The sequence below is a fragment of the Tenrec ecaudatus genome, chromosome 1 (genome assembly GCF_050624435.1).
Source record: "Tenrec ecaudatus isolate mTenEca1 chromosome 1, mTenEca1.hap1, whole genome shotgun sequence".
Taxonomy (NCBI): domain Eukaryota; kingdom Metazoa; phylum Chordata; class Mammalia; order Afrosoricida; family Tenrecidae; genus Tenrec; species Tenrec ecaudatus.
The window spans coordinates 42,818,960-42,836,934 of record NC_134530.1 but is presented as its reverse complement, the minus strand read 5'-3'; the positions used below and the strand labels follow the sequence as shown (position 1 = coordinate 42,836,934).

At 49.1% G+C, this 17,975-nt stretch overlaps 1 protein-coding gene across 2 annotated transcripts in view; it reads left to right on the top strand.

Moving 5' to 3' along the window:
• Positions 1–14,235: 14,235 nt before the first annotated feature.
• CAPZB (capping actin protein of muscle Z-line subunit beta) overlaps positions 14,236–17,975 on the top strand; it is a 130,408-nt gene continuing 126,668 nt past the window's right edge. For both annotated transcript variants that reach the window (XM_075551439.1, XM_075551446.1), the window contains exon 1: positions 14,236–14,389. In XM_075551439.1, coding sequence (XP_075407554.1) covers positions 14,387–14,389 — 3 coding nt within the window. In that variant the 5' untranslated portion in view covers positions 14,236–14,386. The remainder of the gene's footprint in view (positions 14,390–17,975) is intronic.

The window sequence follows — 17,975 nt, the reverse complement described above, 5'->3', positions numbered from 1 at the left end:
CCAGGGCTCCTCTCCAGGAGGGAGCAAGCGCTCAAGGAGGGCATCAGGTTGGCTGACGTAGACAGCGAATGAGGCCTGAGCGCAATGGAGCGGCTCAAGAGCCGCAATGATGCACTCAAACCCGCCGGGGAGTGCGAGGGTAATGCAAGACCAACTCGCAACAATTTGCTCCAGTTTTTTAAATTATTATTAAAATTAATCATTTTGTTGGTGGGGGGGGGCTCTTACAAATCTTATAAGAACCCATCATCCAATTGTGTTAAGCACACTTGTGCATATGTTACCATCAACATTTCTGAAACATTTGCTTTCTCCTTGAACCCTTGGTATCAGCTCCTCTTTTTTCCCCTTCGGTCCCCCACCCACCCACCCACTCTTGTGAATCCTTGATTATATATTATTATTGTTATTTCATGTCTTACACTATCCGCTGTCCCTCTTCACCCACATTTCTGTTATTTGTCCCCCTTGGGTGGGACAAATTTGTCCCCCTTGGTGGGGTCTCCCTTTTGCCCCTCCCCTCATGATATGCTACTCCCATTACTATTCCTGAGGGCTTTATCTGTTCTCAATGCCATGTGTCCAGAGTTCTTATCTGTACCAATGTGAGTACTCTGGTCTGACAGATTTGTAAGGTAGAACCAGGTCATAGTAGTGGTGGGGAGGAAGCACTGTGTGTTTTGTCGGTGCTATACTGCCCCCTGGTTGAATCATCCCTTCCTTGTCACCCTTCTGTGGGGGGATGTCCAATTATATACAGATGGGCCTTGGGTCTCCACTCCAACCTCCCTCATTCACATCAATATAATTGTTTGTTTTGGATCTTTTGATATCTGCTACCCGATCGTGTTGACACCGCATGATCACACAGGCTGCTGTGCCTCTTTATGTGGGTTTATTTTGTTCCCTGCTAGATGGCCACTTGTTTAACTTCAAGCCTTTAAGATCCCAGGCAATATATCTTTTGATAGTTGGGCACCACCCATTCTCTTCACCACATTTGCTTATGCATCCATTTTGCCTTCAGCAATTGTGTCGGGGAGGTGAGTATCAAAGAGTGCCAGGTTATTAGAACAAAGTGATTTTGTGTTTAGGGAGGCTTTGTTAGAGTAGAGGCCCAAAGTCTGCCTGCTATCTTAATATTTAACATGTAAATAAATGTACATTGGCCTCTATACGGTTCATTATAAATTAATATATTTACATATATACTTGCCTACAGCTATACTTCTATAAATAGCTTTTGCCTACTTCTTTCCTCTATTTCCTTTCTCCTTCCTCCTGTCCCACTAACATGCACACCCTCCATTCAGCTTTCATTAATTCCTCTCTGATACATTGCACTTAATCAAACCCCACCAGGCATTGTATGCTCTCCTCGCCATCAATTTTAGATCTCTTGTTATTCCCTTATCCCTGAGTTTGTTGGCTCCCCACTTCCTTCTCTCCATGTCCTCCAGGACCACACCGAATCCTTTGTTTTCTCCTCAGGATTGTTTGTCCTGCCTATCTTATATAGATAGAGCAAAAGAAATAAACAAACAAAAACAAATGATAGTTGAGATCTGTCTGTTGACCCTTATGAGTGTTTAAGCAGATCGAATGAGGTGCCAAACCCTGTCCCCTGAGTCAGAAGTTGATTTCCAGGCTTCCTTGGGGACTTTGTGACTTTGCTCCCCTTGCTGCCCTGTTACATTCCCTTCGCATTTTGACACTGTGCAGGTAGACCAGGCACACTTTCCACACAGTGTCTCCAGCTCAGTCCCCCATGGCATTATGGGTCAGTGAGGGAGCGTCATGGTGGGGCTGGTCCTACCACCCTCTGTGCCCATGGGCTGCTCTGAGCAGGGATGTCATCCCTGGGGTTTGGTGGGCCATGATGAGGCTCATTTTCTCTCTCTCTCCTCTCCCTTCCTTCTAGTTTGCATCCCTATGGTCTGGACAGACCCACCACGCTCCCTGAAACATATCTTCAGTGCTGTCCTCTGTATTAGTGTCTTCTGGGGAGGGGTCAACATAGCTCGCCTTGGACCAAGCCCCGTTGCCCTGTTAGTGCACTACTCCATGCTGGTATGTTGCCCTCAATGCTTGACACTCCGGGATGGAGTCTGGTCCCTACTTAGGGTTACATGAATCAGAGTCCACAGGAAGGCCACTAACAACAACAACCTAGAGAGTCCGACAGACAAGAACTAGCCCAAAAGGTAGGCTTGAGAGCTGAGGAGCAGTCAAGTGATGTCATGGGAGCCAATGGAAGAAAGAGCTTCAGGGAGGAGAGATTGGCCATTGGTATTGAATGAGACAGGAAGTCAAAGGAGGTAAGGCTTGAAAGGCATTCATGGGATATTTGGCATGGTACGGGGTAACCTTAGAGTGATTTCAGTGGAGAAGTACATAGAGAGAATGGGAGGTTAGGAAGTGGAGGGAGAAAATGCAGATAATTCTGAAGCTGCTCAGGGTGGGAGGTGGGCCTAGAGAATGTCTGGGATTCGCGGAGTTGTTTCTGTTTTAATAAGAGGGGAGCCACCGTAACACGTTTGGAAGCACAGTCATCATCAAGTCGGGAAGGGGTAGTTGAATAATCTGGAGAGAGACATGATCATTAAAGTGTCAGACTCCTGAGAAAACAGAATCCTCAAGAGGGAAGACTGTTCACATCATTTTCCAAACCTACCTGACCATGGACCCCTCCGCTGTGGACAGAATTCCTTTGGATCACGGCTCTGCAGAAAACACTGTGGCCCAAATTAGGTCAAGGGCCATCCTTAATCCAATTACTACGGCCAAGGTCATACATTGGCTCCCACCAATCATGAGCCTTCGCCCAAACTAAATGTATGAGAACGCAAGTGATTAAATGGTAGGGAAGGGAGGGTGCACGTGCCTGGTAAACACTCCACAAATGACCTCTAAACTGCTGAGAGACGGAGGAAATGGAGTTACAACATGGTGCATCTTCCCCTCTGGTATTCCCAGTAGCAAAGACCCTTGAATTGAACCCCACGGAGGCTTTAGTAGCAGGTCCTTGTGGGGCCCAAATAGCTTGTGCTGGATTAACAGACCTGTTGGTGATCCAATCCCCACCCATGGGACTGCAGCACAAAGGTTGGTGATCTGCTTCTATAAAATATTGCAGCCAAGAAACCCCCGTGGAGCAGCTCAACTCTCTAACACATGGGGTTCGCTGTGAGTCAGAATCATAGCCATAGGTTAGGAACTTTAGTCTATTGAGTAGAATGTTCAGGGAATAGGGTTTAAAGCCCTTGTCTAGAGAATTCAGTGTAGCAAGGGATTAGATGGCTTATTAAAGGGTTCTTGTATCTCTCCAAAGACACAATAAAACATTGAAAGCCATCGACACTCCTCAGTTCAGGAAGCAGTCTTCTGGCACAGGCTCGGGCCTGTTAAATCAGAGGTGATTTAGGAGCCAAATAATTCCCTGCCCCCCCAGGGTCACTGTGTATTTATTATCCCAAGAGTTCCAGCTGTGGAGACGCAATGGAAGAAGGGAAGACAGAAACCATGTTGGGCAGTCTGGGTACTGCCTGCTTTAATGTGTGTGAGCGGAGGGGCAGCACACTGCGGAAGCGCTTCTTCCGAGGTTCCTATCATTGGCTCAGGGATTGTCTCCCACCTTGTCTCCTGGCAGCAAATATTTACGGGCACTTCCTCGAAGTACTTCACATTGAGATGCCAGCCTGTTGGAGGCAGGCTGCACTCCTTGATCTTCACCAGCATGTGCTTCAGGTCCTCCTCACCTGCATAGCAAAGGTGGTTAATAGACCTTCCTCCAGTCCTGATGCCGCATTCTACTCCATATAATCCAGCTTCTCTGATGGCTTGTTCAGCATATACATTAAATAAGAAACATAAAGAAAACAAAAGCCTCACAACCAGACCCACAGGTAACATCACGATAACAGGAAAAAGATAGAAGCTGTCAGGGATTTGCTCATTTGGATCCCCAGTCCATGCACCTGAAGCAGCAGTCAAGAGGTCAAACAATGCATTGCATTGGGTAAATCTGCTGCAATAGACCTCTTTGAAAGTGTTGAAAGCAACGTTGTTGTTTTGAGGACTAAGGTACACCTGCTCCAAGTCATGGCATTTTCAGTCGCCTTATATGCACGTGACAGTTGAACATTGAATAAGGAAGAACCGATGCATATGACGTATGGTGCTCGTGAAGAATAGGGGAAGTTCCATGAACTGCCAAAGGAACAAACAAATCTGTCTCGGAATAAGTGCAGCCAGAATGCTCCTCAGAGGCAAGGATAAGCCTTTGTCTCACTTATTTTGGACGTGTCGTCAGGAGGGACAAGTCCCTGGAGAAGGACATCATGCTTGGTAAAGGGGAGGGGCAGCCAAAAAGAGGAAGGCCGTCAGAGAGATGGACTGACACGGTGGCTGCAACGGTAGGCTCAAACCTAAGAACAAGTGTGAGCTTAGGGCAGGCCCGAGCAGCGCTTTGTCCCATTGTGCAGTCACTATGAGTTGGAACCTACTGGACGGCATCTAACAATGAGAGACAGACAGATAGAGACAGAAAAAGACAGATTAACTTCAGGGAGTGTGCTCATCTGATTGTAGGAGGATGGTGCCCAATCTGTCGGCCAAGTCACAGGCTGGAGCATATTGTATTCTCAGATCATATGACAGGAAAAATGAAGAGTCAGTGGTTTCTGCAAAAAGTCTATTTGCATTCTGGAGCCAGAGCGTGCTCTAGGTAAACTCCCTCTTTGCTTTCAAGACCCAACCACATAAGGGAAGGGAATCAGTTTTACTTAAGGCCAACTGATTAAATCCCATGTAGCTGCATCAAAGCAGCAGCTAGACTGGTCCTTCGCCCTGGTGCCAATGTTGGATAAGCATTGAACTGCTGACCACAAAGTCTGTAGTTCAAGCACACCAGCCACTCTGAGGGAGGAAGAGGAGGCTGTCTACTCCTGTAAAGGCCACTCTGCATTTGAATCAATTCAATGGGAGGGGTTCAGGGAACTACCTGATAGCAGCAACTAGACAGGTCTTTCGCCAAACAACTGGGTACCATAGCCTAGTCAAATTGACACTCAAAGGAACCATCACAGTTTGCAAAGCAAGATGGAAGGCTCATTTGAAATTTGTTGGCATACAGTTAAAGTGACATCAATCAATTTTCAGGTTCTGCTGCAGTCAGAGAATTGCTGGGTTTAAAGTGGGCACACTGGGTGAAAAGAGAGGGAGCAAGTTTGCAAGGGAGTGAGTATAATGAGCACTACTGAGCCGAGGAAGCTGTCAAGCGGGAAGATGTGTGGGGAAAGCTGGCAGGTCCCAGTGAGGTTGAAGGAATGCGGGTTGGTGTAGCAAGTCATGGTGTGGCAGAGTAATGCTGGTGTGGTCCAGGAAGAAGGTGGAAGTGAGTTCTTTGCAGCCTTGTTTTCTGAGACCGTGCAATTCCTAGTGAGATTAAGAGCATGACAGTGGGTACCTGGGGCGTGGTAGGTGGGTGGGTAGTGGTGGTAGAAACTTACTGGTAAGGAACGCCAATAAACAAGAAGTCAGTGAGAGTTCTTATGGACTAGTGTTAAGATGCTGAAGTCCACAAAGCAAGGTATCGGAGGGGAGGTGGTGGTCAGTCATGAGAACAAAAAGGAGCGGCAGGTGGAAAAGCATTTAGCATGAGCTTCAAGGGGGCGCGAGTCTTGATGGAGAAGAGGGGAAATAGTACTGAAAATACTGGGGATGCCCACCTGCCTACAGGCAACCGTGGTCCCTCGCCCACGGTAATTAATAGATGAGCTGATCCCGCTGGACTTCTGCCTGTGCCTGCCCTAGCAGATTGGTGAACGGCTGTGATTTCTGTAGCCTTTATCAAAGGATGCTCACATCCACCCTTACGGCTGTGCAGAGGCCTAGAAATGAAGGCCAGGAGCCACCCTGGACAAGAAAGGCACACGTTCCAGTCCTTTCTGTACCTGTCTGTCTGATGCACTCAACCAGTGGTCCTTTTCATGTTTGTCTTCCTTCAACACGTGGCCCAGGGCCTTATCTATACTAACACCACTGCCCCCCCTCCCCCCACACACAAAGATGAACATGAAATTCACTGCCATCAAGTTGATTTCGTCATGTGACTCTGCAGGACAGGGTAGGATTGCCCCTGTGGGTTTCCGAGACTCTAACTATGTACAGGAGTAGAAAGCTTCATTTTTCTCCCGAGGAGCAGCTAGTGCTTTTGAACTGCTGACCAATCCAATGTTAATTGTTTTGTTCTTTCGCTCTTTTAAATAGAAAGGGTATGTGAGCTGACCTCAAAGGGTGGTTAAGATTGCAGCAGCAATGTTGCAGGGGAAGAACAGCTCCGGCAGGGAAGCGGTAAGCAGGCGCACTAAGCAACAGGTTCGGATGGAAGCAGTGTCTGGTCACTTCCTTTGGTTGGCAAGACTGCTGGAAGGGCGCTATTGGATTCAGGCGCTTTTTTTGTGGCCCATAACAGATCCTGTTAAGTCAACACATATCAAGAGGGCTTAGGATCCAACACAGTCCTCAGCCACAGGGTATGTCAGCTCTTAAGGGACCCCATTTCTGCTCCGCTCAGCGTGTTTCCTTCGTGCTCGAAAGACAGCTGTCCTCAGCTTGCTTACAGCTCTAATCCCACACAGTTCCAGCCGGCATGGGGTCCATTCTGAAGGGCTCGGTCCCTCCTTTATTTTACAGACACTTTCTTGGGCCAAGTTCTTTTTGTGTTTCGTAGTTCCCATCCCCAAGAGAGAAACCCCAAAGGGCTTTCCTTTGATCTTATTTTCAAGAGAATCTGTTTGGCTAATCTCGTCTTTTAATGATGGCTGGTCATTGGGCAGGTCACTGGCCAGGTCATGGATTGGTTGCCCATGGGTCAGGACTGACCCCACGTCAATTAAATGCTACTGTGGATGTGGCCCAGGACTTTGAACTAGTTCACCCAAGTTCAGTCACGGCCAACACAAATTTGTAAAATGTGGGTGAACCAGATGGCAAGCAGAATGGGAAAAATTACAGGTGGATGCCCTGCTAGATAACAAGATCTGTGTGTGTGTGTGTGTGTGTGTGTGTGTGTGTGTGTGAGAGAGAGAGAGAGAGAGAGAGAGAGAGAGAGAGAGAGAGAGAGAATAGCAAGCAAATATCTTAGTCAGCAGATTTGGACACGATGGTGTCTTGCTCAAAGGTGGCAGCCAACGGAGCTACTTTGAATGTATGTCACTGTCCATCGTCCTGCAAGAGTTCAGTTTCCTACATCAGGCTCCTGAAAGGATCTACTAGTCATCCTCCAACTCTCCCATTTCAAGATTTCAACCCACATTTTCCTGTTCTGGCGACTGTTCTGTTTCACTCAAATTTGAAAAATAAAATTCAGGTCAGTTCCAATTTTACATCATTGGCCATGACTGACGTGGCCGCACGGATTTGAAGCCCTGGTGTGACTTCATGAGTGCAGGTAAGAAGGTACCACAAATATTTTAGCACTGTTTCTCCTTTCTTCCATCAAAATTTCTAACCCCTTTTATGTTCCTACTGTAAGGTTTTCCCACCTGCTACCCCTCCTTTTTGCTAAAGAGGGATTGCTGAGTTCAGGCAGGGGACAGGAAAGGGCAGTGAGGATTTGGGGAAGAGCAGGAGGGGTGAGTGGTAGAGCGGGTTTGTGCCAAGTAAGTTGAGTTGGACCCAGGCTGTTAGATAGTTTTGAAAGCCTTATTAAGATAAGCAGTGTGAGGATTTCCAATGGTTTTTCAGTAAGGAAGCAAAGTGATCAGGTTCAGGGTTATGTATGGACTTTGGTCACAGACTCATTGTGTGGTCTTGGGCAAGTTACTTAACATCCTATGCCTCTGTTCCCTCATCTATAACATGAGAGTGATCACAGTAGCATTGTCAGGAGGATCAAATGAGAGGCACATCCAACACCAGGGCTTTCCTTTGATCTTATTTTCAAGTGAACAGCGTGAATACCACTTCATACACAAAGTTTTCTTGGAGTCTTTGTACCTTGGCTTCCAGGAGGGGCCCCTCCCTACTTTGGTTGCTGCTTCTCCATCTCTTGGTTGGTTCTTCTTTTTCTTCTGAGCTCTTCCCGCTACATTCACTCTAAGTGAGCTCCCCAGATGTCTTGTGTCTTAACATATCTTTAAATGCATTACCTAAAGGCTTTCACAGGAGCCCTGGTGGTGTAGTGGAACTGCTTATCACAAAGTCAGCAGTTTGAAACCACCAGCCGCTCAGTGGGAGAAAGATGAGGCTTCCTACTCCCATAAAGAATTGGAGTCTTGGCAACGCACACAGACAGTCCTATAAGGTCATTATGAGTTGGGATCGACTTGATGACAGAGTTTGCTTTTTATTTTTGGAATGGCTCTAACAAGTTTGTCATAAGTCCCGCCTCTTCCTCCCAACTCCAGACTTTCATATCTGATAACTTATTCAGAATCGCCATTTAATCTCTAATGTTGTGTTGTGAGGTGCTGTCAACTTGGTCTTGATGCATCGTGAACCTATGAGCAACTGAACAAAACACTGCCTGGTCCGGCGGCGTCCTCACAACGGTTCTTAGGTTTGAGCCCATTGTTGCAGCCACGGTGTCCGTCCCTCCTCTTTTTTGCTGCCCCTCAGCTTTAGCAAGCATGATGTCCTTTCCTGGGGATTGGTCTGTCTTGATCACATATCCAAAGTGATTGAGACAAGTCTTGCCATCCTTGCCTCTAAGGAGCATTCTGGCTGTACTTCTCCCAAGACAGGTCTGTTTGTCCTGTTGGCAGTTCATGGTACTTTCAATATTCTTCTCCAGCACCATGGTTCAAATGCATCATCCCCACCCCACCACCCCCATTTTCCATATTCAATGTCCAACTTTCCATGCATAGGAGGTAATTGAAAAGAGCATGACTTGGGTCAGGCACGCGGAGTCCTCAAAGTAACACTGTTGCTTTTTTCCACTTTCAGGAGGTTCTTGTGCAGCAGATTGACTCAATGCAATGAAATCTCTAATAGCATCTCAAGCAACTTGCCCTAAACTCACCCCCAGCCCGGCTCCTCCCCCATTCTCCCCATATCAATAAATGGCACCTCTTCAGAGCTGACCAAGCTAAACACCTTAGCACCATCCTCGACTCCTTCCTTCTTCTCATGCCCATCTCCAAGTATCCCGAATCTGTTCACATGATGTCACCTCCACGGCTCCTACCCTGGTCCAAGCTCTGGACACATCCTTACCTCTTCAAGTCTCTGTTATAAGGATTAAATGAATTAATATTTGTAAAATGCTTAATAGTGTCCAGCATATAGGAAACACACAGAAATGTTTTCAAATAAATAGAAATTCCTCGATAGCTTTCTAATGGCCCTAGTTCCCCTACAGTCTGTTCAGAATACAGCAGCCTACTGTTTTTTTTTTAAATCCCCCCCTCCCATATTTATCATTTTAATCTACTGTAGTCATCCCTGTCTGATAACCGGGCTATTCCCATTCCTCAAATATGGGTAGAGGGAAATCACTGGAAGTTTATTCCCTGAGAAGATCCTGCAAATGTATTTTGGGCTTCCACTGCCGTCTATAACCTCTGCGCACCAGAAAGTCACAATTTAAGTTCTGATACTCTTCCCTGCTTTGGATTTGGACTATATAATTTACATTTCTCAGATCCTGGACTTTGGTGTGCTTCTTCCATGTGGGCTTGGTAGCTATCTCACTTAAGTGGCTGCTTGTTTCAAAAGAAGCCTTTAGGACCCCAGACAGTATTCTTTCTGACAGCCAGGCGCCATCGAATTTCTTTAACACGCTTTGCTATAGCACCTGTATCTTCCATGTTTCCTTCATGAGGGAAAGTATTGAATGAGGCCACGCCATAAGAACGAATGGTTCTTAGATTGGAGCTTGGATTGAATGCAAGTCCAACGCCCATTCCTGAAGCTATGTTTTAAAAAAAATCTGGAACCCTGATGGCGTAGTGGTTATGAGTTAGGCTGTGACTCACATGGTCAGCAGTTTGAAACCACCAGCAGCTCGTCAGGAGAAAGACTGGGCTTTCTACTCCCGTAAACAGTTCCAGTCTCAGAAAGCCACAGTGGGGACGCTGTGAGTCAGCATTGCCTGGATGGCAGGGAGTTTGTTTTGGTTCTGTTTAGTTCACCTTAGAGACATCCTGTTATTTTATGGTACAGAAACTTTATCTCCCTGCAGCATAAGAACCTTCTTTGGGTCTATTTCATGCCGAGCTCAGATTTTGTCAAAAAGTGCTGGTGGTGTCAGAGGTTATGTATTGGGCTGCTAACCCCAAGGTCAGTAGTTTGAATCTAGTAGCTGCTCCACGGGAGAACGATGAGGTGTTCTACTCCCATAAAGAGTTACAGTCTTGGCAACTGTGTGAGTCAGGGTGGACTAGAGAAACAAATTCACGGACACGCATATATATGTATATATAAATATTTTTCTCTAAAGAATTCCAGGTGGGGAAAGGAAAAAAATAAAAATTAAAAATAAATGGGTAGTGGGGGCACAGGGCACTAACCCACCCAAGGGGAGGGTATTGTTTATATCTCCACAGGAAAAGAGGGACCAGACTTTAACCCAGTGCTCCAAGATGTGAATGAAACATGCTGGCGTGGAGTAGGGAACCAGTGGAAAGGTCTCGGGGGCCGCCCCCAATCCCAACTACTAAGTGGACACCTGGCCCTCCCCCCAGAAGAATTTATTTCAAAGGACAGCACTGACTCTGCAGCTCCGGGAGAGGGACATATCTGATCAGAGCACATGGGAGCAGATGAAGGGGGAGAAGGAGAGAGTGGAGCACAGCATGGCCCACCAGGCCGTGAGGACGATGTTCCTGATTAGAGCAGTCAATCCACAGAGAGGACCACGTGGGTGGCTGGCCCCACTATGAGACACGATGTCTCTCACTGACCCATAGCCCTACAGGGGACAGCACCAGAGACACAGTGTGGGAATTGTGCCCAATCTGATCCCGCCACAAGGCAAAACATTAAGGGAGTCCAATAGAACAGCAAGAGAAGAGAGCGGCCAGGTCCCCAGGGAATGTTGAGGGTGGACTTTGGGGCCAGGACGTGGTGCCCCAACAGACTGGACTGGAAAACACTCCTAAAGGCCAACAAACAATTCTTGAATGAACTACAAGCTTTTCTTTCTTGTCTTGTTGTTTTTTTGTCATTGGTTTGTTATAGTTGTGGTTTTGTTGTATATTGTTGCTTGATTTTGCTGTCTTGTTTTTGTGCATGTTATCTCTACAGGTCTGTCTAAATAAGATAGGCTGGGTGAACAATCTGGAGGAGAAAACAACGGGACCAACAGTTCCAGTGGGACATGGAAAAGGGGGAGGTGGAGGGAAAGGTAGTGGTGTTAACAAACCTAGGGACAAGGGAACAACAAGTAATCCAAATCGATGGTGAGGAGGGTGTAGGAGGCCTGACAGGGCGTGATCAAGGGTAATGTAACCAAGAGGAATTACTGAAACCCAAATGAAGACTGAGCATGATAGTGGGACAAGAGGAAAGTCAAAGGAAATAGAGGAAAGAGCTAGGAGGCAAAGGGCATTTATAGAGGTATAAATAAAGGCATGTACATATGAAAACATATATATGAGAATGGGGAAATAGATCTATGTGCATATATTTATAGGTTTAATATTAAGGTAGCAGATGGACATTGGGCCTCCACTCAAGTACTCCCTCAATGCAAGAATACTTTCTAATAAATTGGCATTCTATGATGCTCACCTTCGTGAAACAACCCTGAAGACAAAGTGGGTGAATTAGCACAAAAAGACCACATGGAAAAAGCACACTAGCCTGTGTGATCATGAGGTGCTGAAGGGATCAGTTATCAGGCATCAAAGAAAGAAAAATCATATTATTGTGTGCTCACCTCCCTGACACGATTGCTGAAGACAAATGGGTGAATAAGCAAATGTGGCAAAGAAAGCTGATGGTGCCTGGCTATCAAAAGATATAGTGTCTGGGGTCTTAAAGGCTTAAAGGTAAACAAGCGGTCATCCAGCTCAGAAGCCACAAAGCCCACATGGAAGAAGCACACCAGCCTGTGTGATCATGAGGTGTCGAAGGGATCAGGTATCATCAGAACAAAAAAAACATATCATTGTGAATGAGGGGGCTAGTGCGGAGTGCAGATCCAAAGCCCATTTGTAGGCCCCTGGACATCCCCTTACAGAAGGGTCTCGGGGAGGAGATGAGCCAGGCCGGGTGCAATGTAGAAACAATGAAACATACAACATTCCTCTGGTTCTTCTTCCCCCACTATCATGATTCCAATTCTACCTTGCAAGTCTGTCTAGACCAGAGGATGGACACTGGTACAGATAGGAACTGGAAACAGGCAATCCAGGGCAGATGATCCCTTCAGGACCAGTGGTGTGAGTGGCGATACTGGGAGGGTGGGTTGGAAAGGAGGAATCAATTACAAGGGTCTACATATGACCTCCTCCCTGGGGGACGGACAACAGAAAAGTGGGTGAAGGGAGATGTCAGACAGGGCAAGTTATGACAAAATAATAATTTATAAATTATTAAGGGTTCATGAGGTATGGGGGAACGGGGAGGGAGGGGAAAAATGAGCTGATGCCAGGGGATTAGGTGGAGAGCAAATGTTTTGAGAATGATGAGGGCAATGAATGAATATACAAATGTGCTTTACACAATTGATGTATATATGGATTGTGATGAGTAGTTGTATGAGCCCCTAGTAAAACGATTAAAATTTTAAAAATTCCAAATGCTATTCCCTTTTAATGCTGGTGACTACCAAAACTTTTATTTGATTTTTGTGTCCCCGAGGGAATCCCTGGTGGCTTAGTGTGTAATATCGGGCTGCTAAACCTCAGGGTCAGCAGTTCAAAACCACTAGCCGCTGAGGTAGAAAGATGAGGTTTTCTGCTTCCATAAAGATTTCTAGCTTTGCAAACTCAAAGGGGGCAGTTCTACTCTGTCATATAAGGCCACTATGAGCTGAACTGAGTCAGCCACAGTAAGTTTTGGTGCATCCCCAGAGGGCAAGGGCATAGGAAAGGCTTGTGATTGTGCGAGGAATTGCTGTCATCTGTGCAACACAGGTAGTTCCCTCACCTGTGGCCTGATCCGATCCTCAACAAAGAAAGCCAGCAAGCTGGGAGGGCAGATATTAGCAGGGCTAGCGTTCCAGGTCTCCTGTCTTCTAGAGCAAACTCAACATATATTTGTCGAAGAGAGTAAAAAAAGAATTCCTGAGTCACTCTGTGGAGTGAAGCAGCCCCATCTGTCCAAGTGCTGATTGCTTCTCTGAAGCACACAGCTAAGGGGGCTCACACTCATAACAATGATGCCCAAAGTTGCTTTCTCTTGACATGCCGTCTTCACAAGCTACCCTGTAACTCCCCCATGGAGTCAAGGTTGACTCATAGAATCCACTGTGGGCTTCAGAGACCAACTGTTTACGGTTGTCGAAAGCCCAGTCTTTCTTCCAAGGAGCTGCTGTTGGTTTTGAACTGCCCTTCAAGTGGGATTGCAGACCAACGCATAACCACTACACCACTAGGAGTCCATCACAACTGTAGCTAGGTGCGCAGTGACTCCCACGTCTTGTTCACCTGCCCGTTACCTTTCAGAGCCTAAAAGAGGGCTTGATATACGGAGGGGCTTCAAAACTCTAGTGGAAAAATTCCATTATGATTTCCCATGCCAATTTCCGAATGAATGGTGTGACGCCAGGTTCGGGTCCAGGTGCTGTGACTTGCTCCAGTTCGCACACGTAGAAAGGGGCAGCACTGGGATGGCACCCCGGGCCACATCCGGAGCCCAAGCTTGCACCCACAGCTTCTCGCTCGCGGGGTTGGGCTGGCTCAGGAGTCCGCACCAGTTCCGGGTCCTAAGCATGAACGCGTGCACAGGGTGGGTCCGGGAGGGACTGTCCCCTCCCAAGCCCAGTACCTTCCGCATTTCCGCCCGGAAAGTCTGTGGGCACAGCCCCCCGCTGCTTCGCGCTTCAGCTGGAACAGAACCAGGGGGCTGAACCCTGGGCCGGGTCCCCAGTCCCGCGTCCCCACCCCCCGCCGCCGGGACGAGCGCGCCCCGCCCCGCCCGCGCAGGCCCCGCCCCTCACTTCCCCATTCGATGCTCCTCCCACCTCGCCGCGCTCCATACTTGGCGATCGCCGTAGCCCTGCACGTTCATTGGCCGAGCCCTGGCTGCGTGGGGGGCGGGCCCGGGCCCCGGCCGGGCGGGGAAGGAAGGTGGCGGCGGCCCGGCGCGGGGGGAGGGGGCCGCTGACCCGGATGTTCACTCCAAGGCACCCGGGGAAGTGGAAGCGCTGGGCCCTGCTGCGGGGGGGAGAGCCACAGACGCCGGGACCTGGACCGCCACCGCCGCCGCCACCATGGTAAAGGCCCGACGTCACCCCCCTCTAGTCCCGGGAGCCCCGCCGGAGCTCGTGTTTCCCGCCGACCCCGGCCGGTGACGGGTGGGAACCCGGGGTGGGGGAGGGGCGGGGTCCCGGGCCCCGGGTAGACACCAGCCCTTCCTGCTTCGGAAGGGGCCGCCGGCCCAGGCGACGTGGGTGCCAGTGACCTGTCTCGTCCTCCTAGCCCCCGCTCTCGGTACCGGCTGGAGCCCCTCTCTCCACCCCTGGATCTAGTCTGGTCTCCCCCAGAGCCCAGGCTAGACCCTCCTGCATCTGCCCCCGGCGCAGGCACCCCGTCCAGTGTCCCATGCGTGGTTCTCCTTCCCTGCCCAGGGCCTGGCGAGGCACTTTGCGCTTTCTCTTTACGGCCTGCCGTCGTTTCTTCTTCCCGTGGCCCAGGGTGGGCCCCCAGTCCCTAAGGTTCATCCTAGGCCGCTGCCCCCCCACTGCATCCTGCACCCTTCTCCAGGGCCCTAGCCTGCAACTCTGCTCACTCTCCCCCACTTCCCACGACCACCTTTAGCTGTGGGGTCCCTGCCCTCCAGGGCCCCAGCCTGGACCTTGTTTCCCTGTCTTGGTTTTCAGGCTGGACGCGCCTGCTCCGTGAACCTTGCGTTCGCCCCACTCCCCACTGATGCCCCTCTCTCCCCCTTCCCACCCCCCTGGGCCGCACCCTGCCACCCGGTTCCCTCTCTGCCCTGCTGCTCCCTACCCTATTCTTAGAGCCACACTTCTTAGCAGCCTTTTGGATTGGGAGCCAGGTTGGTGGGTCCTGTGCCTGCCCAGGTAGAGGGTCGCCCCTCTGGGGCTGCCGCCTTGGAGCGAGCGGAAGGGAAGGCATCTGTCTGCCCGGAAGGCAGCGCAGTGGCCTTCCCCAGCCTTCGGGCAGCGGGTGCGGCGCGAGGCGTGTCCTGCCTGCGGGGCGGCGGTTCCCTTGGTGTGGGGTCTAAGTGGGAGGGGAGGGCGGGGTGGAGTGCAGGGTGGGGTTGCGGGAGCTGACGGGATGAGGTGAGCCCACAATTGCCCTTGTGAGGCCGTAGTCTTTAGGGGTCACCAGGGTCTGAGTCCAACATAAGGCCTGGACACGATGCACCCAAGCAGGCGAACCCTCCCTTTCCCCTTGAACTGTCAGCTTGTGAGGGTTGGAACTGCTGATTATGGGGGTGCACCGGAGCAGGTGAGCCAGCCGGCCTGTAGAAGTCACTTGGGTGTTTGTTTTGGTAGTGAACGCAGATGCTGCTTTCTGACCGACCTTCGGTGCACACAGGTTTCTAGGGGTCTTCACATGGGCACCTGCCCCCTCTGCTGAGCAGCCTCTTCAGGGAAGAAGGTATCCAGAGTGGCTTCCCACTGCCAGGCAACCTGTGCAGCTGTGGAGATGAGCCTAAGGGAGGAGCTGAGCTCACTCACCCGCATGAGACTTTGGGGAAGGAGTGGTGTTGGGGCGGGGTGTGGTGTTCGCAGGTGACACTGGCAGGAGGTGATGCCAAAATGATTGTCTCTATACAATGTTTGTGCAGTATTTCAGCAGAAATGTTACTTTTTCTAAGCCCTGTTTACCTGTATCAATATCCCTACAGACCGCAAACTCTGCTCTTTACTTTCCCAAGTTTCTCCTGGCTCAGGTCAGAGCCATCCGTGTTGCCCAATTATAGTGACACTTTGAATCACCTAGTTTTGTCTGAAGATACTGTTAAAATTTTCCATGTTTTAGGTACACAATTGTGGTAATTAGTATCCCCAACAACTTTTTTGAGAGTGAAGTAGTAATTAAAGGAATTGGGATTAACTGAAAACTTCTGTTCAATGATTAATAATGTTGTAACTATTCATGGTGCAATTCAACATTAATTTCAAAGACTTTTAACAGTTTTCCTGTTACTATTTATATAATCTAAGAAGTAGTACATTAAAGCAATGCACAAGTATTGTCACATTCTGTGACTCAAATTGATAACATTACTGAGGATGCTGCAAGGTCTGGTTCAGCAGGAACTCTGGTGGGGAAAGGGTGGTGGTGCTGACCCCTGAGTACTGTACCAGGTGCCACCATCGTCACGATGTCACAGTCACCAGGGCCTGGGCTGTCAGGTTCCTCCGCCCAGTGTAGGGTGGATACTTAATATGTGGACTTTGGGCCCCAGAGAGTTTGGAGGATCCAGGTTCCTTGTTTAATCAGGACTTTGCTGCTGAATTAGAGTGACTAGATCAACCTGGCTAAGTATTTTCTTGCCGCCTTCCTGTATGCGGATTGAAAATGGAGGCCAATGTTATTTTTAATGCTGTTGTCCGATAGCATTAATCCAGAGCTGGGCCTAGGCGGGGAAGCAAGTGGACTGAAGTTGTCTAAATGTGCTCACAAGGCAAAACCTGGAAAGGGAGGGGGAGTGGGGGGTGGGGCTACGCGAGGCAGCCATCAGGCTGGGAGGGGCTTTGGCTAAGCCTCCTGGAATTTGATGGGACAGTGTCTGCAATGACCCTGGAGGAGTGTAATGGCACAAGTTCTAGACTTGGCTCTCAAGAGTTCTGCACTTGGGCTTTCAATTTGAACAGCCTGAAAAGACTAGGGACTAAGTGAGGGAAAGGGCGAGCAACCCGTGGGGCTTACCTGGTGCCAGGCTCCACCTCTACGAGCCCATGCAATCCTCACAAAGCCCTTTGTGTCTGGTTGCCGGTCCTTTTTTACTGGTGAAGCATTCGAGGCTTGGGGTGACGGAACTTATTCAAGTTACGACACCTGGTCAGTGGAAGAGCCACTGGCAGTCAGAGGAGGAAGCTCATCAGGCAAGTGCTAAACTCTGTTCATCCCCCGGTGCCAGGTTGAACATCTCAGAAGATATAAAAACCATAAGGAGCCCTGCTGAGCTGCTAATTCCTTGGTCAGCAGTTCAAAACCGCTAGCCGTTCTTTTGCAGAAATCTTTACTCCTGTAAAGATTTACAGTCTTGGAAACCCTATAGGGTCACCATGAATTGGAAATGACTCAATGGCAGTGAGTTTGGTTTGTATGTTTTTGTCTTTGGTATAAAAACCCTTCCTAGTGTGGGACCCAGAGGTGGGAAGGCAGGATGTGTTGATTGACTGGGCTGTTCGAGTCCTCGGTATGACGACCTCATGCACACACAATTTGCTTGGGCGAGAAGGTGAGTTCTTGAGGGCAGGGGCTTTTGTCTTGTGTTTTCCAGGACTACGTCTCCAGGGCCTGAGGATCCCTGGTGGCGGAGTGGTTACGGATTAGGTTGCTAGGTCAATAGTTCAAAACTACCTGCTACTCCGAGGGGAAAGCTGGGCCTTTGTACTCCCATAAACAGGAAACTAAGAGGGGCAGTTCTACCCTGCCCTGCAGGGTCACTATGAGTCGGCATCCACCTAATGCAGGGAGGTTTTGCAGTGGTCCCGGGAGTGTAGAACGACACCTGGCGGTAGCAAAGGTCTGCAATGTTTCTTTCTAATATGTCTGTCTCCACAAAACTTGGATCCCACACTTACTCTCAGTCACTTGCTCTTAGTACCCGCTCAGACTTATAAATACTTCCTTGCTGATTTTGTTTAGTATACCCCCTAT